Source organism: Molossus molossus, unplaced genomic scaffold, assembly GCF_014108415.1.
Source record: "Molossus molossus isolate mMolMol1 unplaced genomic scaffold, mMolMol1.p scaffold_m16_p_3, whole genome shotgun sequence".
NCBI lineage: Eukaryota > Metazoa > Chordata > Mammalia > Chiroptera > Molossidae > Molossus > Molossus molossus.
In genome coordinates, this window is record NW_023425366.1 from 68594250 (window position 1) to 68617759 (window position 23510).

At 40.4% G+C, this 23510-nt stretch overlaps 1 protein-coding gene and 1 pseudogene across 1 annotated transcript in view; one reads left to right on the top strand and one right to left on the bottom strand.

Annotated features, from left to right (window-relative positions):
- Positions 1-22498, bottom strand: part of LIX1 (limb and CNS expressed 1) — a 48708-nt gene extending 26210 nt beyond the window's left edge. The window contains exons 1-2 of the mRNA XM_036279789.1: positions 22196-22498; positions 3591-3754 (exon numbers count right to left, since the gene is read on the bottom strand). Of these exons, the coding sequence (XP_036135682.1) occupies positions 3591-3754; positions 22196-22277 (246 nt within the window). The 5' untranslated portion in view covers positions 22278-22498. The remainder of the gene's footprint in view (positions 1-3590; positions 3755-22195) is intronic.
- On the top strand, positions 15304-16050 carry LOC118641489 (annotated as a pseudogene).
- Positions 22499-23510: the final 1012 nt, after the last annotated feature.

Consider the following 23510-nt stretch of genomic DNA (forward strand, 5'->3'; position numbering starts at 1 on the left):
GAGTGTGTCAGTGGTTAGCAGAGGTCAAGGCAAGGATGAGGAACGGCCAGCGTGAATCTCTGAGTGTCAGAAGAGGAATTCAGGGAGCTCAAGCTGGAAGGAAATATTAGGGCCAATTGTAGAGTCTTCATTGACAGAATAAGAAATTTAGACTATAGTAAGGTAACAGAGAGCCACTGAGGTCATTTCTTGAACAAAAATATTTTTATTTTGAAATAAATTTCTGCTAACAGAAGAATTTCAAAGATAATACAGAGAGTTCCCAGAAAGTAGTCAGTATCAAGTTTTCACGTTTTAAAATATAATCATTTATGTAGTATTCTTATATTACATTTCTATAATTGCACCTCCTTTCTCATGCTTAGAGTAGTATATGTGTTGGTTTTTTTCTTATTTAGAAATGCCGAAGATTTGTGTTTCTTCTTCTTATTATTATTTTTTAATCTTCACCGGAGGACATTTTTTCCATTTTTTGTTCAGGTAGAGTGGGAGGGAGAGAGAGGAAGAGAGAAAGAGAGAGAAACATCGATGTGAAAGAGACACATCGAGTGGCTGCCACCCGCACAACCGACCAGGGCCGGGGACAAACTGCAACCGAGGTACGCGCCCTTAGCGGGAACCGAACCTGAGTCTCTCAGGACCACAGGCCGACGCTCTAACCGCTGAGCCAAACCGGCCAGGGCAGATTTGTGTTTCTTATTTAGCTTTTCAAATAAATAGTTTTTGGTTTCGTTGACCTGGTTTGTCAATTTTTGCCCTATTTCATCAACTCCACCAAAGCTACCCTACATATATATTCAATCTGTGTTAAACACACACACACACACACACACACACACACACACACACACACAGTGACATCAATGTACGGATGCTGTATTAGTTGAAGTCCCTTGATCCATCTTTTAAGTAGAATGCTGTCTCTAAGTCCTGCACAGTCACAGAGCTAAGTGATTCTTCTGTCATGGTTCTTCTTGGAATATAGTGAGCTACTTCAATATAAAACTCTGTGCTTTAATTTAACTCAAGGAAAATTGCTTCCATTATTTATTTCCACCTATCTATGCCCTTTGTCTCTTTCCAGAACTGCTGTTAAATTAATGTTCACCTCCGAAATTTGTTTTCATGTCTCCTGTACTCTCTTTTTTCATATTTGTCCTGTGCTCTAAGTTCCAGAAGACTTATTTTGCTATTTTTTTAGTTATCCTTTACTAATTTGGCTGTGAACTATGTTCATTCATCTATTTACTCCTCTTTTATTTATTTATTGTTATAATTTGAAAATCATATTTTAAATTTCCGGTTCCCTGCTTACTCCTTTCATCATAGATATTTTAGGGATAAATATCCTCCCACAATTTATTGAGGATACTCATTGTGATACTCTCTTATGTCCTTTGCTACTTGGATTATTTCTATCCTTTTGTTTGCTTGGGTTGCACTTTTCTCTTTCACTTTTGGCTTTCTTTAAATGTCTGGTGATCTTTAGTCCATTGACATTCATGGACAAAGAAATAGATGTGTTTAGGTAGCTGTCAAGACCTTGCTTTGTGGCTGAGTAGGTCTGTTTCCTGAGGAGGCCTCCCCTGAAACAGGAAGTCCAATGGGAGCTCTGTCTGGGTGGGCAACTTCCCCTTAGACTATGTGATGATGGTACTGCAGGATCATGTGGACTAGGCAACCCCCTTCCTCAGTGGCTGTCTTCCTTCTCCCTTCCCTGCTCACCATTCTTGTTTAAGTATCTGGGGTTCCATCAAACTCTGTTCTGAGGCTTCTAGACCCACTTTCAAATCATCCTCATCGGGCAATCCACTTTCATTGGTCAGAGGTCAAAATCCACTGGTGACCATTGCTCATGGCAGGAGAAGGCAGGACCTCACTGACTGGCCAGGTCAGAAGTTTTGAAAGCAGTTTTTAATTAGCCTTAAAATTACTCCATGCTACTGCCAGAGCAATCTTTCTGAAACACATTTCAATAGATCACCCTCTTGTTCAGAATCCCTTAGGAGTATTGATTTTATATAGAATAAAACATGTTGTCCTTTGCAAAGCACGAAGTTCCCTTATGGTCTGATGTGGATGCTTGACCATCACTTCCTACCACTGCCCTGCTACAGACACAGGTAGACTTCCCAAATTCTGAAAGTACGTGTGGTTTCCTCCCGCGCCGTGCCTTTGCACACACTGTTCTTTATGCTGAGACTACCATCTCTCCATTCCACCTGGCAGACACCCTCAACTGCACCTCTCAGCTTGTGGTTGCATTCCCCGTGAATCCTTCTTTGACTTTCCCCAGACAGACAGGTGTTTGCGTCTATTTATTAAATTATATCCTCTCTTCACTCCACAAAATATGTGAAATAACATAAAAAGATACATGGTAATAGGATATAATAAATAAGTGAGACGTACTAAGTTCAAAGGGAGACTAAAGGTAGAAATATCAATAATATTAAGTATTACATGACATTACGTTCTGTAGACTTACACTACGAAGAGTTACACTGAAAATTTGACTCTGGGCTTTCTAGTTGTCAAAGGTAAGAGGGAAACTTGAATGCTTATGAGTTTCACACTGTCCAAAAAATATAAATAAGGCATTTTTGTCAGTTATTGCAAATTGAGAGATGGTTTACTGTACTAAAAAGGCACTTATAAAGGTGACCAGTAAACTGAGAAGTTCCTTACTTTAGCTTTCATTGACCCTTCAATATAATTCTATGTAATTACTATAATATTTTTGTACATTGGTTTCCTCAAGGTATGAACCATATCCACATTACAGGGCCTGATGCTTGATAATTCCTACTCAGTATTTATTACACACACTGGATGACCAGATGCTGATGATTAATGTAGACCAATGTTTTTGTGTGAGTGGGTGCACAACTAGAAATGAATCATCGTTTACACCCATCATAAACATAATATTTAAGCGACTGGAAGTTTTTATAATAATTATCAAAACAATTGTTGGAATACCTTCTAGGCATCAAATAAACACATTGCATGTATATCTCATGATGCCTGACCAGCCCATGGGTACTATTCCTCATCTCAAAGTCAAGAAGATCAAGGAGTTAGATTAATTTCCTCTAAATTAATTAGAGGTTTAGAGGTACCACTTGGGCTTAGCACAAGTGCCTGAGCTCATCCTTGTAAATCTTAACCTTTGCACTTGGTTCATGCTTTTGCATGTATTGGATTGATTAATACTTGATTACAAAATTCATGAAAGTGGAGACTTTCTACTGGTGGAAGGGTCATGATGGAAGTACTTTGCCCAAATTCCTTTGTTTTTTTTTAAGGTATATTCCAAAATATTTTGAGGGGAAAGGCAGCAACTATCAAGCAAATAAAATGCTATATAATTCACTTTCCATAAAGAATTATCAGTAGACACCTTAATATAAGATACTTTCATTTTAAAAAATGGAAACATCTGACCAATTTTTTTGTATATGTAATGGACTATGACACAACTTTTTAGTGCAACGAAGAAAACGTATAATGTTACTATTTTATAAAAGGGCTTACTCTATTTTAACTGCTAACTTTCACTGACCAATTAATTCATGGTTGTTTCTTACCTGAAAGTTGCCAAAACAGCTTCCCCCTGGAAGGGTCACATAACTCACAAAGGGAGGTCCAGGAGATGGCAGAGACTCATACACCACAACACCCTCACTTGGGAATGTAGCCCTCTGCTGCTGCTTGCTCTCCCAAAATTCCTGCAACATTGACACGACATTCACTGAAAAAGACAAGAAACACAATCAGGTATTAAGAATGGACACACCCTGGCAAAACAAAATTTTATTTGCAGAGTGCTTTCAGTTGTGAAAGAAGCAATTACTATTTAACACAAATGTGTTTATTTCTTCATGCGTATGGGTCAAGTGGTTTGCTACTTTAATCCTAACAACATTGCAGTGTCTTAAATTTACCTTATAAATTAATTTTTAGTATCAAATTTTAAAAGCTCATTCTTTCTTCTTTGAAAAATTTGCCTCAATAAGCTTTGTCCAGACCTATAACTGTCCATGGCTCCTGGTCCCATTTCTCATAGATTCTTAAACCTACAAAGTGAAAGCCAAATTCAAAGGTAAAGATGGAAGCAATGCAATTTTAATTGGGACTCGCCTATTATAAGGCTTAAGAAGAAAAAGGCAGAAAGAAGAAAAATCTTTCATGCCTCTCTCCACCCCAATCTTAAGAATGAAAAGCAATTGTGTAATAAGCAGGAGGCTGGAAAAAGCCATAAGTGAAACTAATAACATGGAGACGTTGTTAAGGACCACGTCTGTTAGATGACTTCAGAAACATAGTAATGGCTATAGCCATGTGTTTTAGATTAAATGACCTGTGATAGCCTGCAGAATTTCCAGATCAAATTAGGTTGGTTTGTTTATCCTGTACTGCAAATTGAATTGTGGAAATTAACAAGGATAATAGAATTGTAGAACGTACAGGTCATTCAAGCAAAGCTCTGCCTAATGCAGGAATTCTCTGCTCAACACTACCAGCAGATGCCCATCTGGTCTGTGCCTGAACGTGCAGAAGGACCTGGTACTTGGCACACCTTGAGGCAGCCTATTTCAACTGCTTATGGTTCTGACTGTGAAAGATCCTTTTGGGAGTGAGCCGAAATCTGCTTTCCTGTAAGGCTCACGCAAGTGGTCTACTTCTCATTTCTGGGACCTTGTGGAAGCTTATCCCCTCATTCATATGAGAGCCCACTACATAAGTGGAAGGCAGTGTAGGGCATCTGTTGTTTTTACCTGCCTGCCATTTGCTTCCTTCCCCTCTTTGTGGGAATAGCACAAAGGTTTTCCTTAAAGAACCTACCTTTCCTTCAACCATATCTTCTCCAGAGCTGAGGGTGGGAATTTGACCAAAGACAAGTCATCTAGAGCCAACAAGTCAAGCAATTTTGTTGGAAATGTTGGACACTAGATTCTCTTTTTTCCCCCCACTATGGTTGCTGGGGGGATTGCAGCTAAGTGCAGTGCTGTCCAAGCAAAGGGGAAACATGTTGACAAGAAACCAGCATGGAGAAGAGTATAACCAAGAGATGGAGAGGGAAAGACTAAGTTCTGATGGCAGAGTTTGAGCTCATGCACCAACACATTAGCTTTTTCCTGAAATCATTTGAACTGGTGTCTCTTACTTGCACGTGAAAATATACTAATACAAACAACTTTCAGATATCCTGAAGTTCTAGATTAAATACATTTTGTTCTTTCAAGCATTCTTTGTGTAACAGAGTGTCTATGCCCTTTGACACCCCCTGGAATACATTCCTGGCTGTGCTTCAAAATGCTGGGCGTTGGTATTTTTCAGGGGATCAAGGAGAGTCACAGAGTTTGACCTGGAGGCAAAACCATTGCAAAACCCATCTTTTAAACTATTCACTGGCTTCTTCTGTGTACTGGCTTCTTTACCTCATCCCTAGGTCACCGATCAACTTCACAGTGTGTAGTTCAGGCAAATTATTGAGACGCCTAAGGAATTGAAATCCTGTGTATATTTAAAAACTGGAGTGTTTAGTTTCTTTTCTTTTGCTTTTTCTTCCCAGTTTTATTGGCTACAATGCAGTGTCTAGCTTTTAAGAAGTGGTTTGTAAAGAAACTGGCAAAATGTTAGACTATCAGAGGGGATCATTGAATTAACCAATAAAATACATGTTAACATGGTCAAAGTGAGATTGGTCATTACCAGAGCTTTTTCAATCATTCAATAATATTTGAAATAATATTTCCTACCATTAATGTAACTTGAAATAGAATTAAAACTTCTATTGTCTGAACTGTATTTCTGCTCCCCATTCTCCCTTCCCTCCTATCTCCAAGAAAACAAACATTTTGAGCTGTTTGATTTGTGTTTCTACTTGTATTTGTCCTTCAGAATTCAGTGGAGATGTCTTGAAGATGGAAGCCTAAAACCAAAGCCAGTGGCCTCTTGCTCTGATAGTCAACAAAGCCTATTAGCCACTATTTTAAGTAAATTCATTGTTGAATGATGTTCAGCTGAGAACTAGTGTAGGAAGTTGAAGATTCATGATTATTTAGGTAAAATGAACACAAGAATTTTGGCACATAAAGCTATGTGGATTAAAGAGTTTGAAGGTAAGTACTCAGTAAAATTTCTGCATGAATAAAGTAGCAGATTTCATATATTTTATTCTGCAACCTTGGAAGACTTCTTTGATGGTCCTATGTATGTCATCACCTCTAAAGAGTGCAACATATGTCGATGCAAACACACAATCCATCTTCCTATTTCTATCTCCTCTGGATGACTGCAAAACCAGATGAATGGAGTGCAGAGGGAAGAAGTCCAGCTTGCTATTTGGAATTCCAAAGGTCGGTATATCAGAGGATACTCTATTTATGAAAAACATGCTCCTCTATTTTTTTGAAGTAGCAACAACAAGTTCATGGATAATATCAAAGAAAATGTGAGCAGAAGGTCAAGTACTGTTAAAGAAAACCACCCAAGTTTGAGACTAGGCCTCCCCACACTGTTTAATCTCTAGCTACAGTTGCACCTTCAATGCTCAGCAATGATCTTACCTTCATGTTACAGAGCAAACTTAGGCTACCAAGCATGTGATATCCAACCCTACATCTGGAGTGACTCATCTTTACAAGAATCCAGTTCCACTTTAATTCATTCCTTCAGTCTCAAATAAATTTGTGTTGCTTCTCCTGGGCATTGTTATATTAGTCATTCTCTTGGCCTATTGTTTAGATGTTTCCTCTTTACACACTTCTTCTCAGCCACGATAAGTATGCTCAAGATGATGAACGAATCAATCAATCAACTAAATTCAACAATCAATATTGGGACTATTTCTGGCTACTAGTTATTAAAAGTTCCCCATGCTAGCCAAGCTGCTAAAAGAATATTCTGCATTATAATCTTTGTTTCCTTATCTTTCATTCACTTTCAACGTACTACAATCTGGCTTTTCTCTACGTTATTCCACTAAAACTACTGTGGCAAATATCACCAATTCCTAATTTTCAGTCCTTATTTACTTGACTTCTAACTACATTTAACACCTGGTCAATTTTCTCTAGAAACTCATATCCCTAGACTTTTCTAACAGTATTCTTCCAGATTGGCTTCTCGCTATCGAATCATTTCTTCTGTTTCTCTTTGGCTTTCTATCCTGCCCACTCTCATGTTGATTTGCATGAGAATCTTGCCCTTGTTTTTTCTTTTCTTTTTTTTATCCTCACCCGAGGACATTTTTCCATTTTTTGTTCAGATAGAGTGGGAGGGAGAGAGGGAGAGAGAGAGAGAGAGAGAGAGAGAGAGAGAGAGAGAGAGAGAGAGAGAGAAACATCAACGTGAAAGGGACACATCGAGTGGCTGCCACCTGCACGACCAACCAGGGCCGGGGACAAACTGCAACCAAGGTACGTGCCCTTAGCGGGAACCAAACCCGGGTCTCTATGTACCTCAGGCCGAGGCTCTAACCGCTGAGCCAAACCGGCCAGGGCTGCCCTTGTTTTTTCTTGCTTCTCTCTGCTGTTCTCCTCCGATGACAGATCTATCTCTGTGACTTCATCTACTATAATATACACCGACAGTTCTCAAACATTGTCTTGTAACTCCAAATCTGTTAATAAATACTTTGATTTAGATGTCACACAAATTCAAAATATTTCCAAACTCAGCTCATTTTCTTTTCTATATATCCTTCTCTTTCCCCAAAATTACTTGAAAGTGATGTCACTTAAATCAATAACCTTAAACTTATTTTCCTCTGTCTATATCTAATAAATGCCCAAGATTTGTCAATTCCACATCCTGATGTCTTACATAGTCACCACTTCTTTTCAGTTCATACTGCCATTGCTGCATTGGCTCATCTCTCACCACGTATACCACAATACCCTCTGACTCCAACCATCCTCCCATCCAACTCATCCTCCAATTGTCCCCAGAGTAATCTTTCTGAATCTTTTTTTTTTTTAATCCTCACCTGAGGACACTTTTCCATTTTTTGCACAGACAGAGTGGGAGGGAGAGAGAGGAAGGAAGAAAGAGAGAGAAACATCGACGTGAAGGGACACATCGAGTGGCTGCCACCCGCACGACCAACCAGGGCCGGGGACAAACTGCAACCGAAGTACGTGCCCTTAGCGGGAACCGAACCCGGGTCTCTCGGGACCGCAGGCCGACGCTCTAACCGCTGAGCCAAACTGGCCAGGGCTCTTTCTGAATCTTATAGTTGATCAAATCACTCACAGCTTCTTAAACCTTTCTGTGAGTCCCTCATTGCCTACAGTAAATAGGATAAATAACTCCTTGGCAAGGCAGGAAACACCCCATGTCTTGATACTCTTTCTTATTCTAAACTTCTCTCTCCAAGTCACCTTCCAGGCCCCTCACACTCCCATGCTTTTTATGTTCCTGGCAAGACCCGTATTTCCATCCTCCTCCTGGAATGCCCTTCTTCTCACTGTGAGTTGTCTTCCTTGATGGCACCTACTCATTTTTTAGATCCACCTCCAGCATCAGCTCCTTAGAAATAAAACCAGAACCAAAGAACTATAAATCCTTGCAACAGAAACTGCAGTTCTCTGAGAAACCGCATGAATATCACTTGGAGACTTGTTAGAAATGATCTCTGGCCACACCCAGGACTACTGAACCAGAATCTTCTTTCTTAACAAGATTCGCAGACCATCTGATGTACATTCAAGTCTGAGAAGCCCTGCTGTAGGAGGAAGCCACCAGTCTCATCTCTTATCATGTACCATTCTGTGCAGGCACCATGCATCTTCTCACTTAATTCTTCCACCCCACCCCCCGAAATAGGTTTTTATAATCCACAACTCATAGAAAAGAAATAAAAGATTCTCAGGGTACAATCACACAGCTACGCAATTTTAGATCTGGGATTTTAAAGCTGGTTTTGTCTGAGTGTATAGTCTGTGCTCTTTACTTATCCTGAGACACTCCCTGATTATGATGGAATTTAAGTTGTTTTCATGTATGTCTACCTCTACTGGAGACAGGCTCTTCGTAGAAAGAATTATATGTTTTTCCCCACAATGTCTGGAACATACTAGGAGCATAAGAAATGTTAGTTGAGTATTTGAATGTCATCAGAGATATGGAAAATATGCAGTAGTTGTGAGGTTGTTGGTAGGGGAGGTGTAGGAGGCTCTTCATAAGAATTACTCCACTTACCTTTTCCCAGGGGCTATTTTTCTGACATTTGTTCCTTGCAAAGTCAAAAAAAGCAAAGGCATATATATATATATATATATATATATATATATATATATCTCATATATATCCACACATACATATATATACACACATACATATATATACACACATACATATATATACACACATACATATATATACACACATACATATATATACACACATACATATATATACACACATACATATATATACACATACACATATATATATATTTTTTTAAATAAAAGTGATATGACATGCTTCCAGCTTGGAACTGTCACACCAAATGAGAAGTCTGTGTGCATGTGAACAGGTGTCCTGAGGACCAGTCTTCAGCCAACACTTTGCTATGGTTTAAATGGTATAAATATACCCACTGATTGTGTGCCTCAGAGGGGGCTATGACTAAGCATCCCACGATAGTCCCTTCTTTTAAGGAAAGATGGCTAAAGGAGAGCCCATAAGAGAAACAAGAGAAAATGAAAAAAAGATTGAGGAGGGGCTTGACACAGGCTTTATGGGCAGAGGGGCATGAGCAAAAGTCAAGGTCAAGTCCTCCTGATGGTGCCCTCCACCTCAGGGTCAGAAAGCTATAATCTGGAACACATCTTTTTTGGTCATGCATTATTTCTCCCAATGTTTAGTAAGGTTCTTTTTGAAAAGTTTCTACTTTGGCCCTGGCCGGTTTGGCTCAGCGGTTAGAGCATCGGCCTGCGGTCCAGAGAGACCTGGTTTTGGTTCCCGCTAAGGGCGTGTACCTCGGTTCTAGTTTGTCCCCGGCCCTGGTTGGTTGTGAGGGTGGTGGCCACTTGATGTGTCCCTTTCACGTCGATGTTTCTCTCTCCCTCCCACTCTATCTGAACAAAAAATGAAAAAATGTCCTCGGGTGAAGATTAAAAAAAAAAAAAGGAAAGTTTCTACTTTGTCTCAATGAACACTTAAAAAAAAGGTCTTTATCCTAGGATTAATGACACAAAATCCAGTTCCCTTTTGTGACGTTTATTAGTGCCCTTCTAAGAACAGAACAAGGCACAGAGCGTCCTCTCCCAGCCGTGAGGACCCAGCAAGCAGGCAGCCATCGGTAGCCGGGAAGAGGGCTCCCACTAAGAATCGGAGCTGTCAGAAACGAAGTTCCTAGCCTCAAGTACTGTGAGAAATAAATGTATGTTGTTGAAGCCACCCAGTCTATGGCATTTTGTTACATCAGCCTGACTAAGGTAAATATCTTCAACGGTTTAAAATATTTTGTGTACCAACACCAGGACAATTTGCGGTGTAGTTTGTAGACATTAATGTGGCTATTTTTTTCACTGTGTTTTGAAATTTGATCATGACAGAGTTTTCAAAGTGGTAATTAGATCCCCAAGCAAGTCTCTCATAAATGATGTTTTCATTTTCCCCTTCCTCAAGCTTTCTTTTTGATTATAAAGTTCAGAATTAAGGTATTCACAGGAGATAGTCGACCAGTGAAGATATCCAACAATGTTAACACCTTGACCATCCAACCTGTGACTCACTTTAGCAGAAATCTCAATCAGCTCCAGCAAAGGCTAAATTTGTCAAGTCAGACTTGGCTAGACTTTCTGCTGGCCAGAGGAATGGAAACCTTATGATAACTCATAGAGTACAGTTTTCTGTTATTTAACTCATAGCAGACTGATACTGTAGAGACCAAGGACTCTGGTTCATTCTTCTCTGTCACCTCCTTGGTATCCAGCACAGGGCTATTCACCTAGAAGCAGTTGTTAAATTAATTTGGAATCTAAGAAAACTCTATATATCTGAACAGTTAGAGTGCAACTGAATGTACATATAGAATGTAAGAGAGGTCACTATGATTCATGGAGAGGTCTTCCTTCTGGATGGCAGGTTTCATGTAGAAACCACTGTGGTGCCCACACGACATGTGTGCGGTGTGGCAGCCATTCCTCAGTGGGAGATGGCGGAGCAAGTGCAGAAAGATGAAGCCTGGTCAGAGTAGGCAAGTGATGGCTAGTCGCTTGATAGCTGGGGCTTTAACCTCACAACAAGGAGGGCTTAGGAGAACCCTAAGTGGGGGATGATGTGTCCTTCTGCCTTAGAGTGCCCTCTCTAAACCATTTATGTTGGCTGCCTGGGGCACTCTGTTGGGAAGGATTTGTGGTACCAGTGGGACAGGACACCATAATTCTAGCAACGTGGCACTGGCAGAGGCTATCTGGTGACACTGACCTTGACAGTATGGAGTAAAGAAGAAGTTTGAAACAGACCTCTGCCCATAAAGATTTACAATTTGATTGCAAACATAATATATTCATAATATAATTAGTGAACAAAATATCAGAGTGCCACAATGTAGAACAGAGGTGATTTTAAAGTGACATTTAAAACTTAAAAATTGATGGCACAATCATTAAATCAATAGAAGGAGAGAAGTATGTGAATGTGGGCAGAAAAGATCAGGAAAAATCTGCATAAGAGGAGGGCCCACGCTGAGCTACCTGGGAGACAGGCGGTGTCGACCGGACTGGAGAAGACACTGCCGAAGGAGTGAGGGTAGTATTTGACGAAAAGAGTAAGAAAAAAATAATGCTTCAGCTGAGAAATTGTATAAGGGAATGATAGGAAAGGGTGCCATTAGGAAGGGGGTATGGTTTAACAAAAGACAGGGTAAGGGAACTTAGCTTCTTTTAATAATTGAAAATCAACCCCTTGCCCTGGTGTCCCAGCTTTGCCCAAGAGGGAGAAAAGCTGGAGCACAGATTTTTTTTTTTTGTCTTTGCTAAGGTGTCATCCTGCCTCTGGTGGTTCCATCCGTGAAGAGAAAGGTCCCAGACACTTGGAGAGAATGTGTGGTTGCTCTTTGGCATCTGGGTTATCCAAACAGAATGTTTCTTTGTTGGGGAGGAACTTGGGCAAAAAAATCTTTAAGTGGGTAGAAGGTGAAGCAATCTTCAGCAGCTTGGGGAGATCACAAAGTCCCTTCAGAGAAGGAAATCAGTGACTGGACACTGAGAGGGCTTTAATCCTAAAAACGCAGAGCTTGTCATTTGTAAAGATTGGACACACTGAAGATGCCGGTAGGGACGCATGATCTGTGTCTTCCTATGGGAATTCTGAGATGCAGAGGCTGTAAACGCCCCATGGATTATGGAGTATGTCACAGAAGAGTCCTTCAATACAGGCACTGGTCCCAACACAGTAAGATTCATACTGCATCTTATCTGTCCACCTTTTATCAACAGGCAGGCAGTTTACCTAGTAGTTAAAATTACGGACTCTGGAGCCAGAAAGCCTGGGTTTGATTCCTGTTTCTACCACTGTCAGACACCGGCCTCATTGGCCCAGGACTGTCTGTAAAGTGCAGTACTTACATCACAGCGTTGCTGAAAGGCTCAAAATGGAAAATGCTCGGAATAGAGTGCTTCAGTATAGTAAGCACTAGAGTTTGCTATTATTTGTGGTAAGAGCAGGTGAAGGAAGAAATGAAAAGGCATGTTTTTATGCTTGCATAGATTGCATCTTTGAAGCTGACTATTCCTGGATTGGAAACCATATTATTAAACATTCTAAAAATAGTCTGTAAGTCGGAAAATGCTTGAATTGTATACATTGTGCTATTTAATTTATTTCCAAAATATGTGTAGAGTTCAGAGATAGAAAAAAGAAAGCTCTTTTGATGTCATTCACCAGTGAAGTCAAAACTTTGGAGTAGCCAGAAAATAAATAGATGAAATTGTACATGTCTCAAAATCTGGAAGCATGGATGCTTATCCCCATTTTTCACTTTCTAATGAATGTTAAAGGCAATAGACCTGTAGAAAGTATCTAACTTTTATTTTAAGTTAATGTTTAATGACTGCTTATGCTTCAGGAATGTAGAAATATTATAGCTCACTGCCCAGTTCAATTACCTAATATAAGTCCAGCATGGGAGACAACCATTTGTCTGCAAAAAGGAATCATAAAAGTATGTTATAAATCTGTCAGAAAAAAATAACTAATTTCTTTATGCCTTACCTTAGAAAAAATTCTAGCTGGGTAAAATGTACCCTGCCAAAAACAATTAAAGACAAATGGAAAAGGCTACCATTTAAGGATAAATCATTAAGAGGCTTTCTAGATGACTAACATATTTTCAAATTGATTCTTTGCCTCCAAATAGATGGATTTATGTCCTGTAATATTTTAATATAACCTTCAATTAAATTAGCCTGAGCAGATGATATTTTAAAGTTAATTAGTATTTTCTATGCTTGCAATTTAATCATGTAAAACTTGTTCTTGCCAATGTGCTTTCCTAGTTTTGTTGAGGAAAAACAAAAAAGGCCCTCCCCAATAATTTTGGGTAAGCTTAAGGTGTGATGAAATTTGCCATTCATGCAAAATGGGTTGCAAACTGGGGTACCTTTGAGTTGTGTGCTTGGCGTGGTGAACCCCAGGACACGGACTGCAGAGCCAGCTCTCTAGTCATTTATAACCATCCTCAGGCTTTGCCTAGCGTTGACCACGCTGGTGGAATCTTGCTGACACAGCTCATATGTCGGGTACAACATGTCGGAAACTCGGGGCCCTTTCTCCTTTGTGTAGACTCTCTTTCAGAAGGTGGCCACAGCCACACAGCAGGAACGAGACAGCTCGGAGTCTTGCTTTGTTCCAGCAGAGAAACTTCCTTTTTGTAAGCTCCAGGCCCTGCCTAACTCCTCTGGCAGTGGTGTGTCTCCTGGTTCGCTTTCTCTTTTCTTCTGGTCTGGTCACCATCCTCAGCCTGGAACACTTTTCTCCCTTTGCCGTTTCAAAATGTTAGCCTCTTGGGAGATTCTCCAAAATGTGCAAGAAGTATATCATTCCTTTTGGTTTAATTTTTATCTTTAGAATTTAAAGTTGCTGAACTTTTGGGGGAGAAATTTAATTAACACTTATTTTTTTATATCTTGGAAGTACAGGGCGATTTTTTTAAAAGTAGAGGGGAGAGAATATGATGGAGGAAGAGGGAATTACAAAGACAAATTAAACTGAGAAGTCGTTAAGTATACCAGAATTAAACAGCAGCGTGCTTGAGTTCCCATGAGTGGTTTATACGTGCACCATAGGTAAGACGATGCCATACAATTACAAAAGCTACGTAAAATAAAAACCTGATGTCATCTATTTAACCAACCAGGAAGACTGTGTCTTCTTATGTTCCATCAGGCACTGACAATGCATTGTGTTTAAGAGACTCTGTAGGACTATTGATTTTAGATGACCGACCAAGGATCAAACAAACAGACAAGCAAAAAGAACCTCATTTCTTTGCTGACCAGTTCTGTTTCGTTACAATAGTCAAATCTTTGCAAAAGTGACTTTACGTGTATAACATACCTTCCCTGGGAACAATCATCATAAAAAAGCTCTTTAAGCCCTGGCCAGTTTGGCTCAGCAGTTAGAGCGTTGGCCTGCGGTCCAGAGAGACCTGGGTTCAGTTCCCGCTGGGGGCACGTACCTCAGTTGCAGTTTGTCCCCGGCCCTGGTTGGGTCATGAGGGTGGCAGCCACTCGATGTGTCCCTTTCACGTCGATGTTTCTCTCTCTCTCTCCCTCCCACTGTATCTGAACAAAAAATGGAAAAATGTCCTCTGGTGTGGATAAAAAAAACAAAACAAAACTCTTCAAAACCCTGCCACAGCTATCTAATTGTCTAACGAGGGTTGGTGTGGAAGGCACAGAGTTGGCCCCACAGAGCACGGTGCGTGGCCTTTGCTGACTCACAGCGAGGGAGGGCAGACCCTGAGGGCGAATATGAGGATGGGCGACCTCAGGCACTGTGCCGGTGTGAGACATGGGGTGATTCAGGGCGTCCCACCGAGGCCAGCCTGACGCAGTGCTCGGGGGAGTCCCGGAGGGGCTGTGTGTATTTCAGAGCCCCTTCTTACTGCGCCTCCCCCATCTCATCTGTCACATTAGCCCTGCATGCGATTAGGCTGTGATTAAGGTGTCCGTGGATGATGACTTAGAAGGTCTCAGCACAGTTTATTTCATCATAGAGAAGAACACTTGACAATAGAAAACATCTTCGCCCGCTTTTCCCTCGGCGGTGCAGGGCAGCAGGATGGTGCTGCAGATTTCCAAGAGGAGGAAGTTTGTTGCTGATGGCGTCTCCAAAACTGAACCGAATGGACTTCTCACTCGGGAGCTGGCTGCAGACGGCCACTCTGGAGTGGAGGTCCGAGTTACACCAACCAGGACGCAAATGATTATTTTAGCCACCAGGACACAGAATGATCGTGGTGGGCCGAGCATCCGGGAATTGACCGCCGTGGTTCAGAAGAGGTTTGGCTCCCCTGAGGGCAGTGTAGAGCTTCATGCTGAGAGGCGGCCACAAGGTCTGTGAGCCAGTGCCCAGGCAAGTCTCTGCGGTACAAACTCCTCGGAGGCCTCGCGGTGCGGAGGGCCTGCTATGGTCTGCGGTTCATCGTGGAGAGGGGGGGCCAAAGGCTGCGAGGTCGTGGTGTCTGGGAAACTCCAAGGACAGAGGGCTAAATCCATGAGGTTTGTTGATGGTCTGACGATCCACAGTGGGGACCCTGTTAACTACTACATCGACACTGCTGTGCACCATGTGCTGCTCAGGCATCAAAGCACACCTTCCTGGGGACCCAAGTGCTAAGATAGGCCCCAAGAGCCCCTGCCTGACCATGTGAGCATTGTGGAACCCAAAGCTGAGGTACTGCCCACCACGCCCATCTCAGAACAGAAGGGTGGGAAGCCAGAGCCGCCTGCCATGCCCCAGCCAGTACCCACAACGCAACAGGGTCTCCTTGGCAGCTGGATCTGGAGTCTGGATGTTGCTCTATAAAGACCTTTAATGAAATCTTTTTAAAAGATACATGGCCCAAATAGACTGTACATCCAGTATTTACTGTCATGTCACCCCGTCAGAGCATTACTTGATTGATTTTTAGGGCTCCTGGCTCACAGTGCTTCTGTGCTTCCCTTGAAATCCTCTTGATTTTAAGATGTATGTATGTAAGATGAATTTATTTTCCTGGTGCGTAAGGAGATCTACATTGCACACAGGAAATAAATACACTGGTCATTGTATTTTGAGCTGTACTATGCTCTGGGTGTTGTGCTTCACATACTTATTTAATTCTCAACATCTCTGAAGTGTGAAGGGAATTTGTGGCAGTGATGAAGAGCCTGAAGCACAGAACTAAAGAATATTTAAATTGGGAAAAAACAAACAAACAACTTTCCCCTTTTGTGAGAGAGGAAACCGACCAATAAGCATTCAGATCAGATCTGTTGTGCACCTGCTAGGTGCCTGGCCACATGGGAGGCACCTTGGGGGTGCCATCGAAGTGCAGCCATGGCTCTGCCCTCCTGGGATTTCCAGCTGAGGCGTGGACAAAAGCATGCAGTGAAGCTGTAACTCACAATGCAGAGCCACATGAGAGATATAAACTGCACAGTACGGATGTTAAGAGCCAAAAGAGTAGAGACTAAACGATGGGTTCCCACAGCTCCTAACAGGATAAGATCAAAATAGGGATCAACTGATTATCATCACAGCAGGGAAAAAAACCAAACCATAATTCAAACAGCATTCCATGGACACCAGGGAGAGAATAGAGACAGCTACAGGGACTATAATAATGGCCTGTGTTGTCAGTATTAAAGTTTCAATAGGATTCTTTTATTTCTTTTTCTTTTAAAATAAGGTGGTTTTAACTACCTTGATGGACTAAATGTACATAAGCATTTGAACGTGAAGGAAAAGAAATGAGTCTTTGGGGTTAAAACTTCAATGTGAAGTGCATTAAATAAAGAAGATTCTTTTATGAAATGCTTCTAAAGTTGTCTTACATTTCTTAAATCAATCTGTAGCACATAATCAGTAAAACCGTATCATTTAAACAGAAAAATTCATAACTTAGAAACTCACCCTTGGGCAGCTGTATCCTATTATGGGCTGTAACTTAACACATGAGTTTCAGAAGTTGTTAAAGTTGAGTTAAGGCTAACAAATCTTAACTGCTAAGAAAAAAAAAAGCCTCTGTTAAGAGACAGCAGACCATGAAGAGGCACCTGAATTGATCACGGGATGAGTGTCAATCACATTTTATTTTGATTTGTTAAATCTTATTTATAAATTAAGAAATACATGGGCTAGGACAGATGAGGCCATTAAGTGTTAAAGAATCCACTTATTTTTTTCCATTTAAATTCTTTTTCTCTGGGGCTGAGACTTTCAGTATTTCAGAGAATATAAGAATGGTGCATATCCCAGCAACAACTGAACTGAAATCTGCACTTTTCCCCTTAGTATAAATTCAAATTAAAATAGTTGGTATTATCTCCTAGGATACGTTTTTAAAGTAAAATTGACATTCAAATACATTTCAGTGGGCCAGATGTCCACAGTTCAAATTATTGTAATTAGGATGTAATCGTTTTTCCAAAGCGAGCAGTGGACGTTTTGAACCATGCTCTCCCAGGCACACTTGACGTGGTGGAATGCGGTGCATGTGTAGAGAATTTACTGCACAAGCACCTTCATCCCTTAGCTCCTACTCAATTCTTTTCTGTGAAATGCAAAATAAATAAATAAATAAATAAATAAATAAATAAATAAATAAACCATTGCATTTATACATTTCAGATAACTACACTAAAAAGCGTGACATGGAGAAAATACTGGACTTGAGCATTTCTGCTCTCTCACATCACACACAGAGTCATGGTGACTAAGATGCTTCTAATAGCTCTACAGTCTGGTCTAATTTTTCCAAATGGTAAAAATGTACTTTTCGAAGTATTCACCGATCTGATATAAATAAAACCTTTCAGGCAGAAAAATGTTTCCCCAACTGGAAGAGTTAATGCACCTCAAGTATGTGAGAAATTTGCTTCTAATTAAACAATGTTTAGTAAAGGTTCCATCTTACTTCTTTCATTATACAATTTGGGGAAACATATTGGCGAAATCTAACGTGCCACTTTAAAGTCAGTACTAGAAACCAACACATTCTCATGGCTTCAATGACAACTCAGATAGTTTTTTAACAATCGGTTTGAGAAAGTTTGTCTTGATTTTGGTCTTCAGATAGTGAATGTGGTTTCTTCCTATAGGCATGTTTACATTCACAGATCTTGCATCTTGCCTGAATGGATAAAATAATTCTTGCTGTGAAAAAGCTGTAATTATCTCCCAACTTAGAATCAGGAAGTGTACCTCCAACAGATGTCAATATAATCTTTCCCCCAAAGCAACATAAGGCCATAAACTTCCAGAACTAATCTAGGATCACTGTTAACTCCAGTGGCTCCCTATAGCCTGCACTTCAGGGTGACTCCACCTGCCTTCTCAGCCTTGGCTCCCCCTCCCCCAGCGCATTGTTCTTGTATTGCCTAATCTGACTTTGGACAAGCTGGTCTCTCTCCTCAAAAACGCCCTTCCCCTCTCACTCTCTGTCATACTCCCGTTCGGATGTGTCTATCAGATGGGTTCCCTCCACACTCCCAGAAAAGCTCAGGTCAATCCCCTCTGTTTTCCTATTAGATATTGCCATGACATGGTTATTTAACACCTCTGGGTGGCAGTGTCTTGCAGTAGCAAAAGATGAGGAACTGAAAGGTAGAATTTGAATCCTGGCTTTATCACTTACTAGCTGTGTGACCTTGGGCAAGTCACTTTAACCTCCCTGAACCTCAGTTTCCCCACCTATAACTAACCAGAGTACTTACACAACTGTCCCGTGTGAAGAATTAATGTTCCTAGCATAATGCCTGTCATCACACGCAAGTTCTTGACACCCTAGCATTACTGTGAATGAAGGACGAGCCTAAAGATGGCCGATAAGCATCTTGTCATTGGAAGTTAACACTCAGGATCTGACAGTGTGGCCACCTTGAAATCATGTGGTGAGTTCCTTTGAGAAAGCTTGTGAGAAACTGTCAAACTGGCAAACAAATAGTAAGCTCACACTCTTAAGAGACCTGATGGGCTGCTTGGAGGAGAGCTCAACTGTGGTTATGGCACGAGGCACATGCTAAGAAATGAAATGTTGCACAGAGCAAGAGAGGAGGGCAGCAGGAGGTATGCCCCAACTTCTCCGCAGAGATCTGCTGGTGGTGTGGCGACTGCCAGTGCTCCTGGCTACACAGTGGGGACGTCTGGGTAGTGGAGAACAAGTCCGCGACAGCTTGCATGGCCAGACTTCAAACTGAGAGCCCACCTTTCAGAAAATCTCTTCCGTTCGTTACTTTTCATTTGAGATGTAAAATAGGGAAAGGGGGAAAACATGTTATTTTATTCTATGTTAATGAATGAAATACATAAAGGAAAGAAAATGCAAAACAAATTGCAGCATCTGCCAGATGAACACCTTGTCTAAAACAAATGAGGGATTTAATGAATTGCAAAATGCCGCTCGGAAGGCCTCCTTGGCTGAGAAATGCACTCAGATTTATTTCTTTAACGGAATGTAACTATGTCCTGGTGCACTGGTGTCAGACCAGAAACTTTGGGTGCTTTTCCTCACCAACTTGAAGAGATTCCATTTACTATTGCTTGCTTTTTATAAAGTCAAAAGCCAACTGAGGGCAACAAATTAATAAAATGATCACTTATATTGCTCGTATTGTGTTTCTAATGAATAAAGAGGAAAAAAAGCTGCCTTTGCAGTTATAGAAGAAAAATTTAGAAAAACACTTTTACAGTGTTTTTTTTTTTTTTAATGCTCCTTGGTTCAACTGTGCTGTTTAAAAAATCTTGGATAGGCTTTTCATCTTGCAGGAAATAAGGTAACAATTTTTATTATGCAATTGGCAGTGATGTGCTTAAGTGCCTACCCCTTTTCTTCTGGAAGGAAGAGACAGGCCAGGGTGGGGAAGAGGAGCCAGGAGTGACTATGAGGAGAGGAGGCTGCTCAGAACCTGCCACTCAAGGCTGATGGCAGCTTGCTATAGGCTGTAAAACAGGAGTGTGGTGGCGGCAAATTACAGGTGTGCCGGAGAGAAGGCGTCCGCGTGCTGAACTCGGGCACACGCACCATGGGGCCAGGGCATGGCACAGTCCCAGGCCAACTTTTGATCCTGCCCCAGAAAGTAAGGAAGGCTGTTCCCATTTATACCGGGAGCATGGTGAGTGGCTGGATGTTTTGATGTTATAAAAACTCCTGCTGCAGAAATCTGCCATTTGGCTCACTTTCCTTTGGTCATTTTTCAGATTAGAAACACCTGAAGGGAGAGGCGCAGCCATTTACTATTCACACCTATGAAGCAATGCACGCAGTGGCAGAGCAGCAGCCCATTCGAGGGTAAGCAGGCAGTGCCATATGATTAAAAGTAGGTTCTATGCTATTGAATGAAATACATCAACCAGGACACTTCTTTGTTTTGCCATATAAAAGAGTCCTGCAAAGGTCTGGATGACAGAACATAATGTATGTTTTATTTTAACCCTTCTTCTCTTTTATCTCTATGCTAAACTGTAAAAACAATTTCTGGGGTTAATTCATCTTAAAAAGTGGGCCATGCTTTCAGATTAAACTTCTTAAATTCACAGTGAAGTCAGTGAAAAATTTCTCCTTTATTTCTTTTTACTGCTTCCATGATCTAAACCCCCAGCATAAGACCCCCTGGTCTTATACAATTTCTCCAAAGCTCTGGGCAGGTCAAGAGCCCTTTACCCTTCACTAGTGAATTCAGTGCTATTGTAGGAGACAGGCATTCTTTTCTTCTCTTTTCTCTTAAAGAAACATACCAAACCTGAATAGACTCCAGGCTAGACTGGCATAGGGAGTGATTCTATTAGTCCTAACATTGCGATTGACACACATTTCAAGACAATATAGAAAGAAAAAGAAAGAAAGAAAGAAAGAAAGAAAGAAAGAAAGAAAGAAAGAAAGAAAGAAAGAAAGATTGGTTTTATACTATAAAGGGCAGATTAGTTATAATTTAATTTCTATGAAGAAAATGTATAGAATAAAATAGCCTAACATTTCTTTTTCTTCATCACACATATGAGAAATATAAACTAAAAGGACATCTGGAAACTAACATTATTCATCAATCAGAAAGAAAAAATTCAAACCATTGAAGTTTTGATGGAGACAAACATAACAAGATTTACAAAGAAGAAAGCTGTAACCTATTGAAGTTAAAAAAAAAAATCCATATGCATTTTACCTTTTGGGCAGTTCCATAGCAAAGTTCTATTTCAGAAGCTCTTTGTAATACGAAACCCACTGTAGATAAGATACACCGGGCAGATAGTCTGTTTTGCAGCAGCAGAAAATCAAATTGGTTCCAGAAATGAAGTTACATGACAAATGGTCTAATAGTACTGCCAGATTTGGAAAGCTTGATTGAATTATTTTTCATAATCATTAAAAGAAGATTTTGAAATAACTTTGCCATAGCTGTTTAGATATTTTGGAGGGGAAGGGTGTTGCAGATGTGGGAAGACATCTAATTTCATTGGCCTTTTAACTAATGTGCTATAATTTGTTATCAGAATTTAAGAGTGCAGTGATAATTTATTAACTTTTGTTTGCAACAAAAAAATATCAGACAAGCAAATACTTGATTTAATACACTAATATATGTTATGAAGGATTAAACAGATCAGGAAATAGATATTATCCTATGCAAGTTATTGTTGACTTTAATCTTAGTAGCAGTCAGCCTTGCTTTATTTGAAAAAAGCATCTGAAAAAGTTAATTAAGTCTTAGGCGAGTCTTAGATTTTAGGAGAGACTTCTAAACCGTTAGCAAGATGTATCACTGACAAAATAACCCAGCAACTAATACCCGTAGGTGAAATGAAATGAAATCATTCTTCTGACTGAAGTCAGGAACAAGTGAAATATCAACTTAGACCACAGCCCACGACTACAGAGATTTAGAAGAAATCATACTTAAATAGGATGTGACTAGATGTTTAGGACTATTTTCTAAAAAAAAAGTAAAACAACTTTTTCCCCTTCAGTACTTACAGTCTTTGAAGACTAGAGCTGGGTCTCTGTGAGGCAGTACTTGGGCAATGATGTGTTTCAGGGATTCCAAGGTTCTGTCCATCTTGGGTCTGCCTGTGGGAGCCTGCTGCACAGTGTCCTCATGCCTGAATTCTTGCAGTCCTGGACTGAATTTGTGCAGCTCATTGATGCACAGGATTACCAAAGAATCCCTTTTAACATCTGCCAATCAGACATTTCCCAGAATCTAAAGACCCCTCAGGGGGCCCTCCTCCCAGGCTCACTTATCTTTGTTGTGTGCTGAGCTAATTAGCTCTCAAGGCTGGCTGACAGGCAGGTTTCCATTGCTTCCTTCTGTTAAACACACCCACCTACAGGCTAGCTGGGGAAGCTCACTAATCTTGGGAACAGCTTTCTTCAACTAGAGTTTGCCTGGATGGCCTGCCGCTTTCTGACTTGGATATTTTGTTTGGTCCCCCATCTTCAAATGTGCTGTTCTCGGGTACATAGAATCAAAAAAGTTATTTCTCCAGATTTCCTTAGTAACAAAGGTGTTTCCAGCTCAGAATCAGTACAATCTAAATTCTTATTTGGTAAAGAAATGCTATGAAAATTGTGAATGTAGCCAGGCACCAGATTATGCCTCTATTTGAATTCAAGAGCATCTCTTTGGAAGCCAAGTTTTTAATCGCCCCAAACTGTAGTCACTTCTGATGAGCAGTGGCAAGTAAAACCTCATGGACTGACTTTTGGCTTTCCTGGGAACATTTGTTTCCCTGTTTATCCTTCAAGGCAAATCATTCCTAAGATTGACTTTAATAAATTCTGATATTATTCATTTCCTTTCATTTCATGATAATTATTTCAATTAAAAATTTCAGGAGAAGCAAACTTTTTTTTTTTTTTTCAAAAGAATATAGGTAGTCATTAAAAGACCATAAGAAAACAGATTCTTTTTCTTGTATACTACTCACAACATTAATCTTTCCAGAGGAGACATACATATAAGTCATGGGATGCCACTGCAGTAATTTGGATTTGCACCAGGTATAGAAGAACTGCTTTTGATGATTGTAACCTATGTTAATTGTTGAAAACTTGTTGAATCTTTACTTTTATTTAAAATATTTTTCCAGACTAGGCACAAGAGGTTGTTTTCCAATGTTCTTTCCAGTTTTCAGATTCCATAATTATGGTGTATTATATGATTAACCGAAACCAGCCCATTTAAGTCTATAAAATTAAAATGTTTTCCATGTGATCAGCTTCTTCAGCTAGTTGGTATAAGGATAGTGGGCTTAATAAAAGGAAACAGAAAGAATGGGGCTGTAATAAT